Source organism: Physeter macrocephalus, chromosome 11 (assembly GCF_002837175.3).
Source record: "Physeter macrocephalus isolate SW-GA chromosome 11, ASM283717v5, whole genome shotgun sequence".
NCBI lineage: Eukaryota > Metazoa > Chordata > Mammalia > Artiodactyla > Physeteridae > Physeter > Physeter macrocephalus.
Genome location: NC_041224.1, coordinates 168,568,874 through 168,590,819, shown reverse-complemented (window position 1 = coordinate 168,590,819; position 21,946 = coordinate 168,568,874). Strand labels below are relative to the sequence as shown.

Below are 21,946 nucleotides of genomic sequence, written 5' to 3'. Positions count from 1 at the left end.
GTGGGAGTCTTCATAGATCAGGAAGAAGGTATTGTGGGATTTCCCATTCTTTTTTTTTTTTAATTGAAGTATAGTTGATTTACAATGTTGTGTTTCTGGTGTACAGCAAAGTGATTTTATACGTATATATATTCTTTTTTGTATTCTTTTCCATTGTGGTTTATCATAGCATATTGAATATAGTTCCCTGTGCTATACAGTAGGCTTATCCATTCTATATATCATAGTTTGCATCTGCTAATCCCAAACTCCCAAGCCACCCCTCCCCCCTCCCATTCTTTTCTTGGCATGTGCACATTAGAGGTGCTGTGAACATTTCCTGTCTTGTACCTAAGGGGTAACAGGTCATTGTGCTATGTGCGTGGCAGACCGAATTTACTACTGTTAATCGGGCATCTCCGTGTGGTGGAATGTGGGTTAATGTCACTCAGTGTGGGAGCCGTGAGGGGATGTTCCTAAGTGGTAGGGGGTCCACAGAGGTGGCAGGGGTGGGGGGGGCATAATCATTAGGGAGGGCATGGCTGCCTCTCTGTTTTGGGTTTCACCGCCTCGTCTTCTCTCTGTCATATGTTTCCCAGGAGCCTTCACGTAAATGGGTCCAGTCATGCCTCCCAGTAAGAAGCCAGAAAGCTCAGGAATTAGTGTCTCCAGTGGGCTGAGTCAGTGTTACCGGGGCAGCGGTTTCTCCAAGGCCCTTCAGGAAGACGATGACCTCGACTTTTCTCTGCCTGACATCCGATTAGAAGAGGGGGCCATGGAAGATGAAGAGCTGACCAACCTGAACTGGCTGCACGAGAGCAAGAACCTGCTGAAGAGCTTCGGGGACTCTGTCCTGCGGAGCGTGAGCCCCGTCCAGGACCTGGACGATGACACGCCCCCATCCCCTGCCCACTCCGACATGCCCTACGATGCCAGGCAGAACCCCAACTGCAAACCCCCCTACTCCTTCAGCTGCCTCATATTTATGGCCATCGAGGACTCTCCAACCAAGCGCCTGCCGGTAAAGGATATCTACAACTGGATCTTGGAACATTTTCCGTATTTTGCAAACGCACCTACTGGGTGGAAAAACTCAGTGAGACATAATTTGTCCTTGAATAAGTGTTTTAAGAAAGTGGACAAAGAGAGGAGTCAGGTAAGCCTCTGGGTCTGGAACTCAAGTTTTTCTTTTTGAGATTAAACATGTTTCTCCATTAATAAAAAATGTTCAGGAATGTAAATTCACCACACGGAAGTAGCAGTTATAAACGGGTAATTCTATCTCATTTCATTCATTTAGATAATTGTCAAGAACTTCCTTTTCCTGTGTTTGGTGTTTCTAAAGCCAGATTGAGGGTTTCCCACTGGGGAACATGGTTACAAAACAGTGGTTTACAGACTTGATTGGTTCTGAGTACCATCGTTCTTCAGAATCGGTGGGTAGGTCCCCCTTTGGTTTTGGAGACCAAACAAAGGTCTGTATTCTGAGGGCAGCCATGAACCATAAGGTGTGTGTGTATACATACACACACACATATATATATATATATATATATATATATGTGTGTGTGTGTGTGTATATTTGAGGAAAGTTGCCACCAAGGGCTAGAAAAAAATGGCATCTATTTTCATTCTGAATATTAGCTTGGAGAAAGGCAGCTGGTCCAGGATTCTGGAATAAATGGACAGTGGTGGACATTGAGGGGGGCGACTTGAGCATCCTTATATACTCCAAGACCAAAGACACGAATTGCCCAGGTGACTGTCTTGAAATCGGGTGTCTACAAAGTGTTTGGCAACTTTGAAACTCCCTCTGAGTATGGAAGGTGGGCTGAGGGTAAGGTTCCCATTCAAGACTGACTTTCAGAAGGTGGAATTTTGACTTTAAAGCCTTTAAAGCTCGAGCTTCGTGGTTCGCTAAAGGAAGACAGTTTTAATAATTTGCTTTATTTTTCTCGTAAGGAACACAATAGGTACGGTAGAAATAGGATTGACTGTTAGAGCTGGAAATCAAAATTGTGACCTAGCTTGGGGTTCTGAAAAGTAATGTAGACACAGGTAAAATAACTTGCCAGAAAACGTACTCTCCACAAAGTTTTCGTGTTGCCCTATTCTCACGGTTTTGGTTTCCGTGTTAGTGGTGCTGTGGTGTGGAGCTGGCGGTCAGCTTTCCATCCTTTTTAAAGTTCAGGTTCGGGCTCAGGACCACTCTGGAGTGGGCTCAGCAGCTGTGCAGGGTTGGGGCCTTTCATTTCTTTCTTTCCAGGAACAGGTATGTGCTTCCAGTTGAATCTTGAGCCTGAGAAGATTCTACTTGTCCTTGGCCTGGAAGACTACGCCTGTGGCAGTGGTGAAGCCCTATTTTTCCTTGCTGCCACTGGGCACGTTTGTCTGCAGATGCTCTTCACCCAGAGTTTAGGTTAAGATGGAGCGTGGGCATGCAGGGTTTGAGGAGGGTGTGGCCCAGGAAGAGGAAAGATGTGGAGACTGCGGAGCTTTGCCGCTGATCGTGGGTGCAGGTGGTGCCTGGATCCAGCGTGCAAGTGTGAACACTCCTGAGTGCCCTGGGCCCTGCCTACCCAGTCACCTACTTATTTTTATGTAACTGTAACAATCACGGGGCACTGCTGTTGTCCCCAGGTGTCCATCACTTGCTCTCCTCCCCTCCGCGTCCCAGAATGGGCATCCGAAGACCGACCTCCGGACTTGGCTCTGCTGAGTGTTTTAAGATCATTCCTTGAACTTAGAGAAAATTCGCCGCTCCCCTGTAAAGAACCAAGTCTGTGGTCTTAAAAACTTCCATATAGGTGGGTCCTCAAGAAAGGGCAAATCTTGGGAGGCAATTCCAGGGTTAGAAGGTAGAGAAGAAAGGGCTGTCAGGTCTGCCAGAGCAGCACGTCCCTGATGAAGCAATGATGAGGGCTTTAAGTTGGGGTGAATGATTCTGCAAGTTACCACATGCCCGGGTCGGCGTGTTTGTCATCACGCCGGGGCACATAATAGTAATTTAGCAAATGCACACTCTGAAATGTTAAACTTTAAGACCAGCTCCAAAGTATGCAGAGAGACTCGGGAGTATTATTCATCAGCCTGGGGAGTGACAAGCAGGCGTTGGATGGCACCCTGGCAGGAGCGCCATCTCCCCCTTGCACCCCCCTGCCCCGCTCTGGGAGTTGTGTTTTCCTGGGGTGATGGTTGTCATTCCGCAGATAGCGCCTGTAGAAAGGGAATGGTTTTAAGGGCTTGAGTTTGTTTCTCTTGTGAAATGTTGAGTTCTGGCTTCCTGGGCGTACCGACCTGTATTAACATGCTTCTGATCAGATGCCAGTCACTTTTGTGGCTGGGTGTTTGTTCCCGGGGTTTGTGATGCTGTGAGAACAAAGCAAGGTGTGTGAACTCCCCATTTTGCTCCTCTTTACTCGGATAACCCTGGGGCCAGCTGCTGGCTGCCCTGAGAGGGGCAGACTGCCGGGTACCCTCAGGCACTGGTCTCAACCCATTCATTTGTGGTTTTCTCCAGTGGCCAGCTGAGTAAGGCAAAGGCATTTCCCTCACACTGCCCAGGGGAAGCTCCTCGGGCTCTCAGGTAAGCTCATGTTTTCCCAGAGGATTTTACTTGGCTGTAGCTCCGGTGCTGAGGTTCTGCTGCAGCACAGTGACTAAATGTGCCCAAATGTTGGTGAGAAAGATGCCAGGGGAAGGGGAGGATGGAAGCCTTGCGAGCTGTGTTTGCAGAGTTAGCCATTCCGCTTTTTGTTTTCTTTTTAAAAGTGTGGGACACGGTTTTAAACTTGGCATAAGCATGAGAGTGCAGAATGTGGTGCGATCCTTGTCCCTGGGGTCTTGGGACAGTCCCCTGCTGCACAGCTGCTTGGCTGGGGGGCTGGAGAGGGAGCACCCTGGGTGGCAGAAGAATCACCTGCGGCACTTACACACAACCGCCACTTCTCGGCCCCTTCCTTGGAGACTCTGATTCAGTGGGTTTGAGGTGGGCTGGGGAAAACTGAAATTCTGATAAGCTTCATAGGTATTTCTGATTTACAGCCAGATTTGGGAATCCTTGAACTAGATCCCCTTTTGGGTTCTTTCCAGTGCTGAGATTTCATCAAGGACATATTCTCATGAATGGGTAAGTTAGGTGAGAACAGAGGTTTTTTTTTTTTTTTTTTTTCTCCTTCCTGTTTTATCTCTAACAGGACTTTGAAAGATAGAGGTTTTTTTGTTTGTTTGTTTTGTTTTTGTTTTTTTTCCAATCATGGAAAATTTTAAACATATACAGTAGAGAGAATCAGTCGCTGTATGGTAGTGACTGCATACAGTAGTACAGTGACTCTGTATAACCACCATCACTGCCCACACCAGATTTAGTAGCTAACAAGGTCTTGCCTCTCTTACTTCGTTCATTTTTTTTTTTTTTTTTTTGCTGTTGCATAAGTATTTTGAAGCAAATCCTAGCCCTCATGTCATTTTATCCCAACATATTTTAGTGTGAGTAAGAACAGTTTCCATAAGCACAATGCCAGTGTTACCTCTGATAAAGTGAACAGTTCTTTGGTATCACCTAAAGCAAGCCAGATCTGTGTTCAGATATCCTGGATGGTTTACAAAATGTTTGTTTGAATAAGGATCCAAACATTGTTTACACATTGCATTTGGCATTGTTTCTTCAGCCTGTTTCCATCCACGGCGGACCCCTGCCCCTTCCTTGTCAAATGGACTCCTCCACGTAATATGTCTGCCTCAGTGGGGTTTCATTAAGCTTGTTCCTCTGTCCCCTTGTACATATATTCTGTGAAATGGAAGTAAGTGCTAAGAGGCTAGATCACATTCCGGCTTGTTTTCCCTCAGGAATACTTTATAGACGAGTCTCACATCAGGAAGGCTGGTTGACCCACTCCTGGGGATGCCGCGCTTGTGTTGTGGGTTCATGTAAAGTCGGCTGCTCCCTCCTCTGCAAAGTCCCCGTCAGCCTTTCATCTTACGGTTTCATCTACGGATGCCTTTTGCCCACATCAATCAAGATTGAGGTCCAAAGTCTGGGATGAAGTTTTGTTATTTCCTAAATACAGTTCTTAGTTGGAACCATAAGATTAGCGTGTACTAACCTCCCTGAGTATTTGTAAATGAGAAGTAAAGTGTACGTTTTATTTTTTTATAAACTGGATTATAATGGCTCAGGGGTATGTGTTGTGCTATTTCTGTGCTTTTTCTTTACTTCCCCTCTTGACACTTTAACAAAACACATTGTTGTCATAACAGGGTTTATAAAGGAAACAGTGTACAGAAATATGTTTATTATATCCAGGGCTGAGTGCTTTAAGTACAGTTTTAGCTTGTAAATATAAGCAGCTTGTCTTGGTTGAAAGAGGCCTGGATTGGAAGCCAAGATACCTGGTTCTAGTTTTGATGCTGGAGATACATGGCTGTCTTGGGCCTCAGTTTTCTCAGCTATAGAAGCAAGAGTTTATTGTTACTTGAAGCTTCTTAATTTGGGGTCTGTGAATGTGAGAGGCTTTGCAAACAGCCTGAAATTATTGATAACATGTCACGTGACTATGCATTTTCCTAGAGGATCTCAAGATTTTGTTTGATCAGTTTTTAGGTGCTTAATGGGACCTCTGACCCTGGAAAGGTGCAGAACCACTGGTGTTTTATAATAACAGTAGTGGACTTAATATGGAACACTTTCTTTGTGCTTTTTCAATATATCATTTCTTTCTCACTACAACCCTATGAGGTAGGCCCTAGTTTCATTCTTAAAATAGATGATGAGTTAAGCTCAGAGTGGTTAAGCAACTTGCTGGAGGTCACGCAGCTAGTAAGTAGCACAATAGGAATTCACCTGAATTCCCTGCAAATCTAAAGGGCATGTGCTGAAATTAACTCTGGTGCCTGAGCACCCTTTCTCAGTGTAGACGCTGCTGTAGATGATCTCTATGTGCTTCCTCAAAGTAGCCTATGATCATGAGTTATAGAGGAATTAAAATAACCCAGATAAACTCAGAATTTACTCTGCGGGTACAGGATAGAGAAAGGTAAATATAGAGAATATTTTTGTGCTGTCAGGATGGGGCCGAGCTCTGTCCTTGTCAAGCAACTGGAAGGGTGTCGGCGTTTGCACGAAGCCTATCATGGCCCTCCAGCTCCCTGTTTCCAGGCTCTTCCCAGGACCCCTGCCTCCCAGGTCCCCTCCACTGAAGTCTGGCCCAAGTTCAAATCCCCTTCTCCCTGCGTAGACACTGTTTATACAAGTTCTCCCTCCAATTCGCAGCCCCCTTGATGTTCGCTTTTCCATCCTGGTGGATGAAATTCTTTGTCAAAGGCAGTTTTGAAAATGTAGCACCTCTTATATGGCAACACCCCCATATCACAGTTGCTCTCATTCCGTCCTCTTGGGGGTGCAGCCACAGAATCAAGAGCATTTCCCTTTCCTGTGACATAGCCACCATACCTGTGATGGTCATTTTAGGAAGAAGAAAGCCCTTGACTACTACTGTTATTATTTTGGGGGGGTGGGGATAAATGATGCTCTTTGAAAAACTGTGCAGTTCTGTCCTGATGAGTAAATTACTAAAAATCAGGGTAATGTTGGATGGTAGGACATGCAAAAATGAGATGAAGTGTATGAGATTCTTCCGTGGCCTCTGGGGCGAGTGACGGTCCTGTCTGTCCCTGCACTGGCGCTGCCCTGGACAGCAGTAGGAACACAGCCTCTTTCTCACCAGCGCCCACTTCCTGGCAGGCTGCTTTCTACTGTCTATGCTATAGGCTGTGTAGCCTTGGAAGGTTGAGACGTTACCAACCTTTCAGGCCGTCTCTGGGGGCCCTGAAATAAACATACCCCCATGTCACAGGCCCTGGAATAGGAAGCACTTCATACCAGCATCCTCAGTGAGGCCAAAAAATCTATGTGGCCTTCGGCCACGCTGCCCCACCCCACCGATCTTGCCCATTTGTTCCTTCCAGACACTGCTCTTTCTTGATTCTTCCAGGCATAGATGCTTTGGCTGGGGGGACATTTCTGTTGTCTTGCTGTTGCCAGCTGTTCATGGCTCATTCATTCATTCGACAAACTTTTTAAAGCACCTGTTGTGCTCAGTATGTACTATACTTAACTATACGAAGTGCTAAAAGGGTGCAAGATTGAATGTGTGTGGCCATGGCCTAGAAAGACTTCGTGGTTCAGTGAGCCCCGCCTGCAGAAATTCCTTCTAGCTAACGGAATTCACCAGCAGAAGCCCTTCTTTCAGCGCTCTCTCCCCCTTTTACTTATCTGTTTCTGGTTTCTCACATCATTGCTTTTCTGGCCCTTCCATTTCAAGGATACCCTGCTTTTCTAGTCCCCACAGTGACTCCCCTGCTTTTGACCTTGATGAGGATCTATACACGTGTTCTGGAAAGCTTGGTTCTTTGGGATCACAGCGCCCCATTAATGTATCTGTCCCGTATCATTTTGCAAGGTAGGGCTTGGTAGTCCCTAGGTAGGTCTATGAGATGCTTCTTCATTGATGTACTGGCTGGATATGCAACCAGCAAGAAGGAATTCTCAGAACCTCCCCTGTTGAGCTGAAGAGGCTCTAGGATTTCCCTTTGAAATCACTTTAGCTACAGGATAATTCTCTGTGCTAAATAATATAGGAAGTTGGCACACCGATCTCCTATTTGAAAGTCATGTGTTTCGCTTCTTTCACAAATAGTGATGGGTTGTTGGGATTAATCGGTATCCTCTCATGGAGCCCTTGGCCATCTTAATGCTCTTAAGCTTTAGCAATATGATGGCAGATTGTAGATTTTTTAGAAAATTCTGTCTCCTTCCCAGTGGACATTTTTGCACTTGAAACAGATGATGATATATTTAAAAGCTAATGTAATGTTCGTTTCAATGATACTGTGTTTATTAGGCTGGTCTTTTTTTTTTTTTTTTTTTTTGGTGCTACGCGGGCCTCTCACTGTTGTGGCCTCTCCCGTTATGGAGCACAGGCTCCGGACGCACAGGCTCAGTGGCCATGGCTCACGGGCCCAGCAGCTCCACGGCATGTGGGATCTTCCCGGACCAGGCCACGAACCCGTGTCCCCTGCATCGGCAGGCGGATTCTCAACCACTGCGCCACCAGGGAAGCCCTAGGCTGGTCTTTTGTTTGCAGATTTGGGATTCGTGGACCCCTTAAAGTGTTTAATTCTTATTCTCCACCCTTGTCACTTTTAACTTTTTTGCTGCTTCTCTCAATGAATACATCCAATCAGCCCTGTAAGAATTTATCTTGGGGCTTCCCTGGTGGCGCAGTGGTTGAGAGTTGGCCTGCCGATGCAGGGGAACCGGGTTCGCGTTCGTCCGGAGCCTGCGCTCCGCAACAGGAGAGGCCACAACAGGGAGAGGCCCGCATACCACAAAAAAAAAAAAAAAAAAGAATTTATCTTGGCTACCTTTGTTTCAACACTGGCTTAAAGTTTTCAGACAGTAGGAATTCCATCCCGCCGCTCCTGTGGAATGCCTCCCTGTTAGTAGAACATCAGTATCTCATTGCCTATAATTTCAGGGGCTTCGAGGACCTTCTGCTTATTAGTTACTTTATTCAATATAATTATTTGGTGATATCAAACGTTAAAATTAAAAACGAGATTTGGTTCTTGCCTTTTAGGAGTTTACATTCCAGTGAAATAGGAGACATTATAAAAATATAAATAAAGAAGAGTAAACCGTCACAGGTATGAGAAGTGTGCTAGATCAGTAAGTGATTGGTGTCGCTGAGGTCAGTCAAGGAGGCTTCCCCTCCCCAACGAGGGAGGGGCACTTGGAGCTGAGATAAAAGACAGTAATGGACAAGTTTTGAATATTCCTTATGCAGGGGCGGGGCGGGGGCACTTGAATAAATTGTTAACAAAGCATGAATGAACATGAGACCTCCAAGAATAGAGTAGTTAGGATGAGGTTTGACTGTTTCTATTATAAATAGAAACTCCAAATAACAGTGAATTAAGCTAGAAGTGCATTGCTTTGTCACATAAAGTAAGTCTTGAGGAATTGGACAGAGGTCAACATTCCGTTTATCTTTCTGCTCTACTGTTTTTATTATTTATTTATTTATTTTTTCTTTTTTTGCGGTACACGGGCCTCTCACTGTTGCAGCCTCTCCCGTTGCGGAGCACAGGCTCTGGCCACGCAGGCTCAGCGGCCATGGCTCACAGGCCCAGCCGCTCTGTGGCATGTGGGATCCTCCCGGACCGGGGCACGAACCCGTGTCCCCTGCATCCCCTGCATCGGCAGGCGGACTCTCAACCACTGCGCCACCAGGGAAGCCCCTGCTCTACTGTTTTTAGTACACTGCTGGTTTCCATTCTCAAAGTCTTCTTATGGTCCAAGATGGCATCTGCTAGCTTGTTCTCATTTTAGGAAGCAGAAAGGGGTATGCAGGGAAGGACAAAAGGGGGTTCCATTGAGTTACCAATTTTAAGGAGCTTTTCCAGAAACACCCCCCCCCCCCACACTCTGCTTTCGTCTTATTGGCTAACACCTGGCCACATGACCCCTCTTGGCAGCAAAGAAGGCTGGGGAATGTAGTCTTTTAGCTGAGCCCATTGCAATCCCAAATAAAATGCTGGTTCTCTTACTAAGCAAGCATGAGATTTTCTGTCACAGAGGTCTAGGAGGTCTAGGAGATGCATGTTGCTGAACCCAAGGGATGTGTTGGAACAGTATCCGAGAAAAGGAAAGAGAGAAATGGGTGGTCGGGGAGGTTATGTAAATGAGTATGAAGAATTGGTGGGGAGCTGGGATGCTAAAGGGGGAAATTTAAATTGCTCTTGTAACTTAAAGCAGAGATGATGACCCGTTTTTCAAATATTCCAGTTAATCAGCGTTTTGCTTCCAGATATTCTGGTTAAATTGCATTTAATATCTTCAAAAGCAATAGCTTGATAGAGGTGAAGATGTAGTCTGTGGCAGGTGTGATAAGAAGAAAAGCAAGGGAAATATATGGTTGAAGATAGGGAGGAACGTAAAGTAGCTCTTTTAATAATAACTTGATGGTTTGCTGTGCAAGGTTACTGACAGTTCCAAGAAGAGAATGAAGTCTTTGATTTACGTGTGTGTGTATGTGTCTGTGTGTGTGTGCACGCGTGCTGTTTGAGTACCTTTGCTCGAGAACTCAGCAGGAGACCAGTAAATACTGGCAGAGGGACTGTGCTGCTTCTCAGGGGAACATGCTCTCCAATTACCCTTCCTTCTCTTCCTTTTGTCCCCACAGGGTTTGTGCGGGGTCCCCTCTGGGCCCAGTGAGGTCAAGGTCAGTGTTGCCTTCCACTTACTGGAGCTCTGTGAAGGGCCTCATAGAAAGCGGTGACTGTCATCCTTGAGGGACAGGACCCATAAATGATTTAACTGATGTCATTAGATAGAAAACAGTCAGCTAGCAGAACACTTGTACATACGTACTTTGTTTTTAGAAGAAAAGGCCAAGTCATGTGAGGACTGACTCCAATCATGGCTGTCGTGGAAGGAGAAAAAAATCCAGTCTCCTGGCACCAGAGGACAGGCAGTGTGGCACAGAGCTGGGGTGCAGAGTCACGCTAAGTACTCCCGGAATACTTCACAGAATGCTGCGTTCCTTCTAGGGTCTTCCCTAGATGCAGTCATGTAAAGTGAGAACCTGCATCCGCAGCCACAGTTCCGAGACCCTACGGAAGCCTTACTTTGCAAAGTAAAAAATAGACTCCTCACTTACAAAAAGAAGTAGAAGTACTTCTACTTCAGAGTAGAAGTACTTCTTCTTCAGAGTAGAAGTACTTCTTCAGAGTAGAAGTACTTCTACTTCATTGTAGAAGTATTTTCAGCAGTGGTTCATCTGTGCCACAGGTGTTTGTGGAGGGCCAGGCACTGTTCTGGGTGCTGGGGATACAGTGGTGACCTGTGATGGTCCCTCACATTTCTCCTGTACCATCCATGGGGTGGGGACGAGGAGGGTGACAGGGAGGCACGTGTTAAACAGTAGATCCATACCTGGACACGTAGGTACTGTATCAGATGATGATACATGCAATGAAGACAGTAAAACGGGATAATGTACCAGAGAGGGCTGGGGAGGAGAGAGGCAGGCTTCCTGGAGGAGCTGACTGGGCCATGCCTTGAATGGCAAGAGGGATGCAGCCAAGCACAAACTTGGGACAGAAAGAACAGTATGTGCAAAGGCCCTGAGGTGGCAGTGGCTTGAAATGTACAAGGAGCAGAAAGAAGGCCTGTAGGAAGTATGTCAGTGAGGGGAGAATGAGGTGTTTAAAGGGACTGGAGGGGGAACATCTGTTTGGGGCTTGTTCCTGTGGTACAGGTTAGAGATGATGGAAATGATGCTGGCTTAGACCAGGATTGGGATTTGCAGATGAAGGTGTATGTGCAAATGTGGGTTAGGAAGTGAGATGGGGGTTAGAGCAAAAAACAGTATTTTGACCATGTTAAATTTGAGTTGACTTTTGAACATCTAGGTGGGGCTATCAAGTTGGAAGTTTGATATGTGAGTTTCAAGCTCACTAGAAAAGTCGGAGTAGAGGTATAAATCTGGGACGCATTAGCGTTTATTTGGTGGAAACTAAAGAGGATTTCTGGATTACCTCTCCATCAGAGAGGAGCTGAAATCAAACCTCTATTTTAGTTCTGTAGGAAATTATATTTCCATTAGTGTTTGACTAGAAAATTCATTTTGGGGTATATTCAGCATGGCAAATAAAAACAAAAGCGGTTTATATTTAGAGGGAGAAACTCCGAATTATTTCAAAAATAACTTATTTGTACTTATGGTAGTTACTGGCTGTAGTTTTGTAGGCAGAAGAGAACAATTTTTGCTCCTTGTAATGAGGGTATAACTTCTAAATGTGTTCAGGGCCAGTGGCATCTCTGATATGATGAGAAAAATGCACTCCACTAAACATCCCATTTAGTAGAGCCCCCTAACCCATGGCTTTGGCGAGTTCCCTGCCATCTGGTCTCTGGCTGGAGAGAGGAATTTTTCTTGTATATGTGTCTCCATAGCAACGAGTTTGCATTTGATATGGTAAGTAAGCAGTTGCCTTAGCAACGGAGTTGCTGATGTGGTGGCTCCCCTGCTTTCCGGGAATGGATAAGCTGACCAAACTAGTTTCGATGTATCCTGTAGGGCGCTGTATTGTAGGGCTGCACACGCTGGCCCTGCTAGTGTAAAATCAGTCCTGCTTTAAAAGAGATCGCTGCCCCTCCCGCTTCCAGAAGGAAGGGCTTACCCAGGTAATAAATCAGACAAAAGTAGTTGCTGTCAGTTGAAATAGATTCTAAGAGGGATCTCCTGGTGGAATTTATTTAGTTTCATTTAAGGAGAATGTCCTCCTGAGGGTGCATTTGGTTGCAAGGAAAGCAAAGTCACTCAAGTTGCCTTAAGTAGAAGAGTAGTCCTCCCAAGGACGTAATAGTCCCATGGACCAGTGGTGACAGGCGGTAAACATCTGGGGTCCATGGCGATTGGAACTGCACCCTCTGTCCCTCTGTGGCCACACGGATGCTCATCCTTGCCTTTCTCTGGGGATCTGTTCCAGTCTCCTCTTAGTAGCCTGGCTTCCCCCATGTGGCTCTTGATTTCTGCTTCCTCACACCACTGGCTTGATGAGGTGGCGTGTTGATGCCAACCCTTGTGATGTGATGACCCCAGTGCCCGTCATCTCTGTGCAGTGTCCTTGTCATCGTTTCAGAGTCACAGACTTGTCCTCCCTGAATCAGATGTTCAGCCCTGGTCACAACATGGGCAGGGTCCCCTGGATCGAGGCAGCTGCTGGGACCATCGCTTCATCTGAGGTGGGGACTGGGCTAGGGCTTGGGCTTGAAACATGCCTGCAACAAAAACTTTTCTGGAAAGCCTTTGGTCTTTGGAAACATTTTAATAATGCAAAGAAAAATGATAAATAACTCTGAAGTATTTTGTGATTTCTGCTTCCCTTTGTGTCCCCTCAGCATCTCTCCAACAGATAATGGAGATTTTCACACCAGAAAATTCGGGGACTGTCTTGAGCCTTCCTTCATTAATGGTCTCTGTGATGACTTCATCTTTCTTGCATTTCATTTCCGTAGATTTGGGGCTGGTGGTTCTCAAACTAGCAAAGTTTTTCTTTGGTGGCTACTTTTTCCTGCCAGCTGCCCTCAAATGGCCTGTAATCACAGGGTTGATTGATTACCAAAAATGATGAATTCTAGCCCCCTGTTCCAGACAGGAGTAAATGTCATCTATCCAACACAAGTTGTCCTGATTTTCAAGAACAAGAGATTGGGTAATGGTTCTTGCTAATAATAATAACCATTGTGTAGCAGCCCCTGTCATCACATTGAGATGTTCAAAATGGGGGAAAAATGTAATAACTTCATGCCAGGGACTGGAGATACAAAGAGATTATGAAACTCTGGTGGAGTAGACTGGGCAAAGATAAAAAGAGACCAGGAAAGTATCATTTGCTAATTGCCAAGGGATTGATTGTCCAATGGCCAGAATTACATGGTTTGGGACTCCAAAGGAGAAAATGATCTCTGAGGGTTAGCAGAGCCATGGGAGAAATCCCAGAGAGGAGACGGAATTTCATTAGCTGGGTGGCCATGACTGGGGCTGGTGACAGGGAGATAGGAGGTCACTGGAGTCATTAGGGTTCGGTTGGACACAGGGGTGGGAATGCATTTGGGGAAGACTGGATCTGAAACCGGGAACTGACATTTTCACAGGTCTTGTTGGGGGCTGTTTGTAATTGTGTGAGGCATTTGCATCCATGATCTTGTAGCTTTCCAACAACTGTAAACGTAGATACTATGTTCTCTTTATAAGTGGGGAAACTGAGGCTTGAAGAAATTCATTGGCTTGCCAGTGAAGTGACCCAGCCAGATGTTGAACCAAGATCTGGGACTTTTGCTTTTGCCTGAAGCAGAGGGCTCCTGTGGGATAGAGAGGGAAATAGATTTGGAAAGGTCAGTTGAGCTGGACTTTGGGGGTCTTGAGTGCCATACCAAGGAGTCTAGACTTTGCTCCTAAGGCAGGGGAGAGCCCTTAGACATTTCTGAGCAAACCCAGGGCATATACAAAGATGCAAAGCTGGAGGCAAGTGATTCTTGCTTATGTTTTCAAGGTTTTGGCAGCAGCCCTGTCCTCTGCTGCAGAACTTCCTGCTGCCCAGAAATTTATGGAGAAAAAGACCATGGCCAGCTGGGACTGATTTTTCAATAGGTTTAACTAACTTGGGCCAGATTTATAAACAAGGAACACTCTGCAACTTATTTTTCATTTTAAGTGTTTTGCTCTTATCTTTCTTTAATGAATTCTGTTTTCACTGATCATTGCCTTTATTTGCTGGTGCCACCACTTCCTATGAATGACCTGACCATTCTGGAATTCCTAGAGTTTATAGAGGAATGAAATGAGCGACCCACCCACTCGGCACTGCCCTGTGGATTTAATCACTTTTTGGTGTCCGGGTGGATCTTTCCCTCTTCTGGTTTCAGGCGGTAACATCTTTTCCCCTTTGGCATTGTAGGTAAACGCAGTAATATTAACCCTTTAGTTCTATGGGAAACAGGGTCAAATAGGTGATTTCTTTCATTCCTCTGTTCATTCAACTACCTTGAGCTCTTGGAATGTGGAGGGCATTGCGCTAGATGCTGTGGGGGACACAGAGGTATAAGACGGGGTCCTTGCAGACACTTTGGGGTCATCCCTGATGCTTCCCTCTTTTTCCACTCCATACCCAGTCAGTTACAAATGTCTCTTGATTCTGCCTCCTTCATGCCTCTCTGGCCACATCCCTTCCTCTCTAACGTGACTGCTGCTGATCTTCATTGTTTGCTGGGCGGTGCAGGAGCCTCCTAATCCCTTCTCCACTTCCCCTTCACTTTACTGTGTCCCCTCAGGTCCCTCTAAACAGGGCTGCCAGAGGGCTTATTTAATTCACAGCCCTATAGTGGCTCCTGTTACCTGGCTGGAGTGGTTGATCTCAGAGTGTGGCTCTGACCCCCAACCTAGAATGATCTAGAGTGTTTATTAGAAATGCAGATTTCTGAGCCTTAGCCCAGACTTCCTGAGAATTTCTGGTGGTGCTGTCTGGGCATCTGCATTTAAGCACACGCCCCAAATGATTCTTATTTACCCTGAAATTTTCAGGAGCAATGCTTAGAGGACCAAGATCAAACTCTTCAGCTGGGCTTATAAAGTCTGCCTTCCTTATACTTTGTATTCTGGAAGATGTTAATACTGTAGTATAATGGACTTCAGTGTACCATGTAACCGTCATGGGAGTGCACACACCATATGTGTCATTAACATGTGACCTATCTTGTTTCATCCGACCTCCCCCTGACCCTTCTCATGCCACCCCACCCCCCCGTTATTTAAAGCAAACCCCAGGCAGTGTATCGTTGTATCTACAGATATTTCAGAATGTATCTCTAATACATAAGAACTCTCAAACACACACAAACACACCCCTGCACCACGAAACCATTATCACTCCTAAACCAAATTAACCATGATTCTTTACTATGTCTAAAATCCAGTCCGTTTTAGAATTTATCTGATTGCCTGTTTTTTAAAAAAAAAAAATTAGCTGTGGTTTTTTTCAAATTAGAATCCAAAGAAGGTCCACATGTGACATTTGGCTGACGTACAGGGTTTCCCCCCACTGTCTGAAAATAGAGCATTCCTATGAAACCTTTCGTAGGACACATCTCGCTAACGGATGCACAAAATAAATCAGGGTAAAGCACAGACACCGTTCAGAGCTGTGGTGGTTTGATGCTGAGAAGCTGAGTGTGGTTCCTGGGGAAGGAGCTTGGTGGGGGCCCCCCTCCCCTTGCTGCTGGGGTATTTGCTGCAAAAAACTGAACGCTATTTTCGCTTTTTGCCTTTTCTCGTAAAAGCGAAGAGCTTCGGATTTCTTTCTGTTAGTGAAACAGGTACTAAAATAGGTCTTTTGTAAAAGGGAACTGGCATAAAGCAAACTTTCGAAAAGCAGGGGATACCTGTATCTCTTCAAACCTCTTCAATCTCTTTCTAATCTATGCTCCTTCCTCTTCCTTTTTTTCCCCTCATCATTTAAAGGAAGCTGTCTTCCCGTTTCATCCTCTTCTCCTGTCATTATTCTGATACTCCAGTCCTTCTCCTGAATCTCTGGGCTCTGTTCCTGCAAAAGCCCATGCGCTCTAATGCCGACTTTGAGACTTTGACTTGCGTACACTGTTCCCTCTACCTGGATTGTTCCTCCTCTTTTCTCTTCTGGACGCTGCATTCTCACCTTGGAAGACCCAGCTGAGCCTGCACCCCTCCAAACCTTTTCCAAGCCATCCCTGCCCATTTTAGTTTTTGTTCCCCACTTTGCCCATTATTTTTCAGCACTTATTTTTTTTTTTTTTTTTTTGTGGTACGCGGGCCTCTCACTGTTGTGGCCTCTCCCGTTGCGGAGCACAGGCTCCGGACGCGCAGGCTCAGCGGCCATGGCTCACGGGCCCAGCCTCTCCGCGGCATGTGGGATCTTCCCGGACCGGGGCACGAACCCGCGTCCCCTGCATCGGCAGGCGGACTCTCAACCACTGCGCCACCAGGGAAGCCCCTCAGCACTTATTTTGCAGTGTAATTATCCCCTTAGTATCTGTCCCTGTGGTGTTCTCACTTCACTCCTCTCCCCACACTGAGGTTGAGGGCAGGGACCACATGGAATCTACCTTTGCACCCCCTGGAATGAGGGGGTGCCTGGTATATGGTGGGTAATCTTTTTTTTTTTTTTCATTTCAAAATATTTTGTCTAGTTCCTCTCTTTATTTTTTAAATTGAAATATAGTTGATTATATATTTCAGATTATTTTCCATTATAGGTTATTACAGGATATTGAATATAGTTCCCTGTGCTATACTATAGGACCTTGTTGTTTATCTATTTTATATATAATAGTGTGTATTTGCTAATCCCAAACTCCTGATTTATCCCTCCCCACCGTCCTTTCCCCTTCGGTAACTGTAAGTTTGTTTTCTATGTCTGTGAGTCCGTTTCTGTTTTGTAAATAAATTCATTTGTATTTTTTTTTTAGATTCCACATATAAGTGATCTCAAAATATTTGTCTTTCCCTGTCTGGCTTACTTCACTTAGTATGGTTATTCTCTAGGTCCATCCATGCTGCTGCAAATGGCAATATTTCACTCTTTTTTATGGCTTTTATATATATTGTATATATATGCACATATAATATATATTATATAGCACATCTTCTTTATCCATTCATCTGTTAATGGACACTTAGGTTGCTTCCATGTCTTGGCTATTATAAATAGTGCTGCTATGAACATTGGGGTGCATATATCTTTTCAAATTAGAGTTTTCATCTTTTCTGGATATATGCCCAGAAGTGAGATTGCTGGTAGCTCTATTTTTAGTTTTTTAAGGCGCCTCCAATACTGTTTTCCATAGTTCATGGTAGGTATTCTTGAAATACCTTATAAGAGAATGGACAAGCCATAAGCCACCAACTGAAGTGTTTTAAGATAAACTGAGGTTTAGGTTTTTTGAACACTCGAATATTTACATAAGGTTTGTACACCCTGTATGAGTAGCTTTCTTTAATTAGGAAGAACACTGCTTCCAATTTTTTTTTTTTTCAGTCCACTGTAAGACTGTGGGCTTGCCCAGATAACGGCCTCTGTCTACCTTCAGTGGCCAAGAGCCGCCACCCTTTTGTCAAGAATTAACAAAAGGGAAAGAGTCTTAGCACCGAATGTGCTGACCAAGGAGTGTTTTACAGTTGGTAGCTAAAGAGGGGGTTCAGGCGGTACGGGAGAATTGACCCCTGCCCTGGGAAATCGCTGAGTTGTGGATGACACCCAAGAGTCTGTCACTTTTGTTAAAGCACAGCAGATTTTCTTCGCTCTTGTTGTTCTCTAAATTCTTTGATAGAGATCTCTTTACCGGGATTCTAGAAGATGATGGGGGTTTGTAGAAGAATCTGAGGTCCAAACAGTGCACGTGACTTGCTAGAAACTCACGTATCTGGGCGCAGAGTCCAGGTCTACTGCTCTTTCCTCTGCACCATCTCCTTGCTTCACTCCTTCCTCAAGACTCTGATTAATTGGAAATGGACACGAACTTGTGCCATTTATACGGGGTTTATTTTCCTTCATGTGTCTTTTTTTTTTTTTTTTTTTTTTTTGCGGTATGCGGGCCTCTCACTGTCGTGGCCCCTCCCGTTGCGGAGCACAGGCTCCAGACGCGCAGGCTCAGCGGCCATGGCTCACGGGCCCAGCCGCTCCGCGGCATGTGGGAGCCTCCCGGACCGGGGCACAAACGCGCGTCCCCTGCATCGGCAGGCGGACTCTCAACCACTGCGCCACCAGGGAAGCCCTCATGTGTCTTATTTTGAGTTACTGAATGTAGTATATTTTTTTTATAAAAAAAATCATTTCTGTTTGTGACCTTTGAAAATATGCTCAAGCCTATCACATTTTTGTTTCATAAATTACTCAGAATGTCCTTGAATTTTAGTCTTTGAATAAGTCTTACAGGCACTATTTTGAGTTACCTGCTCATTAGTAGTATAGCCATCGATGAAATCCACCCAGATCTTTCCTGGTGAGCATAGGACCTGTTTGTTGATACATATGTTATGCGTAGAGAATGCAGAATGCCCAGAAGCAGTGACAAATGGAATCAGAGGATAGTTGGAGGATTTTTTTACTTAAGTATTTGTCTGGATTAACTCTACAATCATTATCTCTGGTTCTTTAACGTATTTGAAAAGTTTTTCCTTCTTCCTTAGAGACCGGTTTATATTGAGGGAGTTGTTTCTCTGAAATAATATTAATACATTACCACTCCTGTCTGGTGCCTGAAACTTTCTGATAACTCATTCATTCGTTCAGCAAGTGTGCATTTCGTGCTTACAAACAGGCTTTGGGCTAGGCATCAGGAAAACAAGGATGATTCCAGTCTTGTGGGGGAGATGAGCATATAAAGAAATTCATGCCCAACTTGGTGTGTGACCTCCAAACAAGGTGCTGCGGGAGAGCAAGGAGGGGTGACTGCAGCTTGGCTTTTATATGTGTTGCTGAACAGGGTATCTGTTGCACAGAGAGGGTTAACAGAAAGCTTGGTGGTGCACAGAGCACTGAGGTAGATGTTTAGGGTCTCTGGGTTCTAGAGCTAACTGGGTCACTGACCAGCTCTGTGACCTAGGCAGGTGCCTGCATCTCTCTGAACCTGAGATTTCTCCATTCGATTCAATAATCCTTCTCTTGTGGTCCCACTGTGTTTATTCAATGTGTTGTAATTCATCTGTAAGCCGAGTTGGCCTAGATCCATGGTTCCCAAACCACTTGCCCTGGGGGACTGTTTATCCTCCCTACTCCATGCTTTTGTTAGACATACAGGATGACCCCCAGTCACAGGTTCTGATCTGTGTCAGATCACCAGTGTCAACTTGGTGTGCCTAGAAAGAACACTTCTTCCCAAAGCACAGGAGCCGGATGTGGCAGCTTACACAGAGGTGCTGTGCATAAATGTGTGATTTCCAAAGGGCTTGAGGAAGTGTTGGGAAGAAGCCCTGCCCTCACGGTGCTAACTCTGTGGAAGACCCTTCCCGTGTGGGAACAGCAGGACTGGGGTGTGTGTAACCTGCAAGCCCTTTCTCGTGCCAAGATCAAAACGGTATTGGGACTTCCCTGGCGGTCCAGTGGTTAAGACTCCGCACTTCCACTGTAGGGGTCACAGGTTCAGTCCGTGGTCGGGGAGCTAAGATCCCACATGCTGCGCGGTGCAGCCAAAAAGGAAAAGAAAAAAAACCCAAAAAACTGTATGAAGCCGCGTAGATGGGGACTCACTAGCTGTGTTTGAGTTGCCCCCTGGGGTCTCTCATTCCCGCCAGTATCTCACAGTCGGCTGTTAGGACCCAGCGCTTCTAAACCTTCCCCCAGTGCTCCTGGGAGCCCAGAATAGAGAACAGCAGCTCTCAGTATTCTATTCCTGCGGAAACAGGGTTCCAGGTGTGTGCGTGGCTGTGTGGGCACCCTTGGTACACCTGTGTGCCTGGCCAGATCTCTTAGTCCAAGCGTGTCTATGTGGGCTGTTGGTTTCTTTCTTTCTGTGCATTTCTCTTTTTTCGTTTTTGTTTTTTTTTTGAGGTACGCGGGCCTCTCACTGCTGTGGCCTCTCCCGCGGCGGAGCACAGGCTCCGGACGCGCAGGCTCAGCGGCCATGGCTCACGGGCCCAGCCGCTCCGCGGCATGTGGGATCTTCCCTGACCGGGGCATGAACCCGCGTCCCCTGCATCGGCAGGCGGACTCTCAACCACTGCGCCACCAGGGAAGCCCTGTGCATTTCTCTTGAGGATTATGTCTCCTTTATCAAAAAGCATTTCATAAACTCCCAGCGATGTCGGGGGCGGTGACGGGCACTTGTGCCCGTCCCCATCTTTCCTCCCCAACTTCCTACTCTGGACAAGCCACACCTCTGGGCTCTCGCTTCACTTTTGCCCCTCTATCACCATCACTGCGTCTGTCCTGCCTCCCTCTGGCCAAGCCTGCTGTCTGTGCAGGTGTAATTTTTCTTAGCAGCGGTTGAGTTTTCTGAAATGTACTCCTAGTTGGTCTTTTTTTTTTTTGCCCCGTGCAGTGTTTGGTGTACACAGTCTGAGCCATCTGTTTGCCCCGGTGCTGAGGTATGGGGTCTGGTGAGGAGCCCTGCTTATGGCTGTCACCTGGCCGTGGCTGATCGAGGGCCCTTCGGAGACGGCCGTGAAGGTTTTCAGATCATCTATTCAGAAAGGGCAGCTTATTCACACGGTGTCATTTTTGGATTTCTCATGGTGCCCTTCATTTGCCTGTCTAAGCAAGCATTATGCGTTGAATTGTGTCCCCCCAAAAGGCGTGTTGAATTCCTAACCCTCGATACCTGTGAGTGTGACCTTATTTGGAAATAGGGTCTTTGCAGATGGAATCAAGTTAAGATGAGGACAGACAGGATTAGGGTGGGCCTTAATCCCGTATGACTGGTGTCCGTATAAGATGAGGAGAGATACACACACAGGGAAGGACGCCGTGTGAAGACAGAGGCAGAGGTTGGAGTGATGTGTCTACAAGTCAAGAAACTCGAGGATTGCCGGCAACACCAGGAGTTAGGAGAGAGGCATGGACCACATTTTCTTTCAGAACTTCCAGAAAGAACCAACCCTGCTGATGCATGGATTTTGGACTTCAAGCCGGAACTACAAGAGAATAAATTTCTGTTATGTTTAAGGCATCCAGCTTGTGGCACCTTTTTACAGCAGCCATGGGAAACTAATACAGCAGCAAAAAGAAGTAGCAGTGAGTTTCTGCTTACACTAATGATGTTAAGAGTAAAACCTAGCCAAACGTAATTAGGAATCATATAGCGGGACTGTGTCCTTTCACAGAGGAGGAAACTGAGGTTGGAGAGGTGCTTGCAGACCCACAGCGGGGGCTGGTGATGGATTCGGATCCGGAACCCACATCTCCAGAGCTTAGAGCTTCTCCTACTCCTAACGCTGCCTATTCGAGGACATTTGAAACCTGACCTCATTCACATTAAAGAAGAAGAAACCAAGTTAGGAGACAAATCGTTTGTTTTCCTCTTCAGGTTTTGATGGTGAATGAGGAGACCACGGGTCTTGACGACCAAGCGGGGGGAATTTACAGGGTTCTGGGCATATTTGCTCCACAGACCGCCAGCGGACAGCTTGGGACACATACTGATGGGATTCGTTCTTCTGGGACCGTGGCTTGTTGGTCGTGCACTTGAACTTTCTCTTCTTTATCGGTAATGGATTGTAATGAGTGCCCATGTGCTCCTTTTTTGTTTTTCCTTCTTTCTCTCACCTCCTCTCTTTTCTCTAAATGGAAGCATTTTCTTTTCTTTTTTTTTTTTTTTTTTTTTTTTGCTTTACGCAGGCCTCTCACTGCTGTGGCCTCTCCCGTTGTGGAG

At 45.9% G+C, this 21,946-nt stretch overlaps 1 protein-coding gene across 7 annotated transcripts in view; it reads left to right on the top strand.

Annotated features, from left to right (window-relative positions):
- The first annotated feature begins 580 nt into the window (after positions 1–580).
- Positions 581–21,946, top strand: part of FOXN3 (forkhead box N3) — a 239,605-nt gene continuing 218,239 nt past the window's right edge. For all 7 annotated transcript variants that reach the window (XM_028496301.2, XM_028496297.2, XM_028496296.2 and 4 more), the window contains exon 1: positions 581–1,135. In XM_028496301.2, coding sequence (XP_028352102.1) covers positions 593–1,135 — 543 coding nt within the window. In that variant the 5' untranslated portion in view covers positions 581–592. The remainder of the gene's footprint in view (positions 1,136–21,946) is intronic.